At 48.4% G+C, this 2265-nt stretch overlaps 1 protein-coding gene across 1 annotated transcript in view; it reads right to left on the bottom strand.

The window, feature by feature from the left end:
• The window catches only part of piezo1 (piezo type mechanosensitive ion channel component 1 (Er blood group)), a 220676-nt gene that overhangs the window by 21704 nt on the left and 196707 nt on the right, over positions 1-2265 (bottom strand). Inside the window, 1 exon segment of the mRNA XM_084321995.1 lies at positions 541-799. Within this exon segment, the coding sequence (XP_084178121.1) occupies positions 541-799 (259 nt within the window).

Below are 2265 nucleotides of genomic sequence, written 5' to 3'. Positions count from 1 at the left end.
AATACAGTAGTAACAACATATAATAGAATCCAATAAAACAACATTGTGCAATAAACAGTACATAGTAGGGCATATCGGTATTTGTACATAAGTTATTTACAGAGCATGGAGGACATGCTAGGTCCTGTGGTAGTGCATACACTGTTAGCTACGGATGAGGCACTGTGTCTTTCTGTACATTGCTATTTTATACAGTCTCAAGTTATACTATTTTTAAAGTGACCTTTCCTTAGTGGCCATAAGTGTGGGCGTGTGCAGCATGAGTGTGTGCTTGCTCATGTTAAAGTGGCTGCTAGTGTGTGAGCGTGTACAGTGTGTGTGTGTGTGTGTGTGTGCTCATGTGTGCTTGAGTGTGGAGAGTTCAGTGTTCAAGGCTCTGATGGCCTGTGTGTGTGTGTGTGTGTGTGTGTGTGTGTGTGTGTGTGTGTGTGTGTGTGTGTGTGTGTGTGTGTGTGTGTGTGTGTGTGTGTGTGTGTGTGTGTGTGTGTGTGTGTGTATGGCTATATGTGTCTCTGTCTGTCTGTCTGTCTGCATACACACCTCCGTGTAGATGATAGCGGTCATCCAGAACTTCTTGGTGGGTCTCGGCACGGCCAGCATGGCCCACAGGAACACCAGGATGGGCAGCACCACGGAGATGACCGACGCCGTGACCACGTTGTTCAGCACGATGATGAGGTAGCAGACCAGCTCAGAGTTGCCAGCCAGCAGGCTGTACAGGGCAAACAGCAGCTTCAACAGACGACTCTGGCCGACGTAGAACTCCCTGCTCTGTTCAAGCTCCTCAATGAAGAAGTGCCTGCGGAGAGAGGGAGAGAGAGAGAGAGAGAGAGAGAGAGAGAGAGAGAGAGAGAGAGGAGAGAGAGAGAGAGAGAGAGAGAAGAGAAAGAGAGAGAGAGGGAGAGAGAGAGAGAGAGAGAGAGAGAGAGAGAGAGAGAGAGAGAGAGAGAGAGAGAGAGAGAGAGAGAGAGAGAGAGAGAGAGAGAGTGGGAGGGGGGAGGGAGAGGGGGAGAGAGAGAGAGAGAGAGAGAGGGGGGGGGGGGGGGGAGAGGGGGAGAGGGGAGAGGGGGGGGAGAGAGAGGGAAGGAGGGGGAGGAAGGGAGCATTTAAGACATGCATAGCTCTTCTCCCTGGACATCTGTTCAAGTACAGCGTGGCTACATGAGTAGAGCTCCGGACTCATGATCGGAAGATCACAGGTTCGAGCCCCGGTCAAGGCTGCTGTCGGAAAGTGGTGTTGTTGTCCAGCAGGGGGCACTCTGTCCTCTGGACTTGTCAGTAACAATGCCCCTGTTACGGTGATAGGGACACCGTACAGCCGCGAGTGCCGTCCTTCGGAGGAGACGCTAAACCGAGGTCCTGACTGAATTCGGTCGTTAAAGAACCCCAACGTTCCTGGTCAAATTCCCAATCAGGTCTCTGACATCAAGGCAACCTAATCATCCCTTCCCCTTAATTGGCTGGTATCAATCCCTGTCTCCTGAGCCGTTCAGCCATTGTGTAGTGTGATGTGTGCCGGGTGCCAGTGTATGGCAGCCATTGAGCCTGCGTAGCCCAAGGTTGGGTGCTACCAGTGGTGGTGAAGGAGGCAATTTCCACCCTACATTGTAAAGCGCTTTGAGTGTCTAGAAAAGCGCTATATAAATGCAAGTAATTATTATATTATTATTACTCAAAAGTCCATTGTTGTGTAGACAGGAGCGTTCAAAACAAAAGACGTCACAACAATACAAATGCAGACAAAGACATCACAACAAGAATCATAGTATCAAAAAATGTTTTCAAAGTATCAAAATTCAAGAACATTTATGATCGAGCAGTAATATCTACTAAGTCTGTCCCCTGATATGAAGTATTTGTAAGTACCTTTTTAGATTATTATTATAATTTTTCTTTTTTAGGTGAATGGACATACACTGTCACTGCCTGGCTACTCTCGTTGGTCAGGTATGGAGTTCAGGTGTGCAGAGCAGCTGATTGACGTCTGTGGGCTGATTACGTCAGCGATAATATGCGATAATATGCTGCCAGATCGTAACTTTGTGTTTACCAGTTAGTCGTGTTATTGTGCTCTCGTATAGTTATTTAGTCCGTTGTTCTCTGACCGTGCCTAACTCTTTGTTGTCCTCCTTTCCCCGCAGTCCTATATCTGGCTCTTCACCCTGATCTCTGGCTCTGGATAAACGTGTTCTGACCTCCGCCTGCCTGACGACTATCCTTGCCTTTTCCCGGAACGTATGAGGACCTGTACTTGTTTTGACCCCT

This window comes from Notolepis coatsorum (assembly GCF_963971535.1).
Source record: "Notolepis coatsorum genome assembly, chromosome: 9".
Classification (NCBI taxonomy): Eukaryota; Metazoa; Chordata; class Actinopteri; order Aulopiformes; family Paralepididae; genus Notolepis; species Notolepis coatsorum.
The sequence above is the reverse complement of the archived record's forward strand: the minus strand, read 5'-3'. Positions and strand labels throughout refer to the sequence as shown.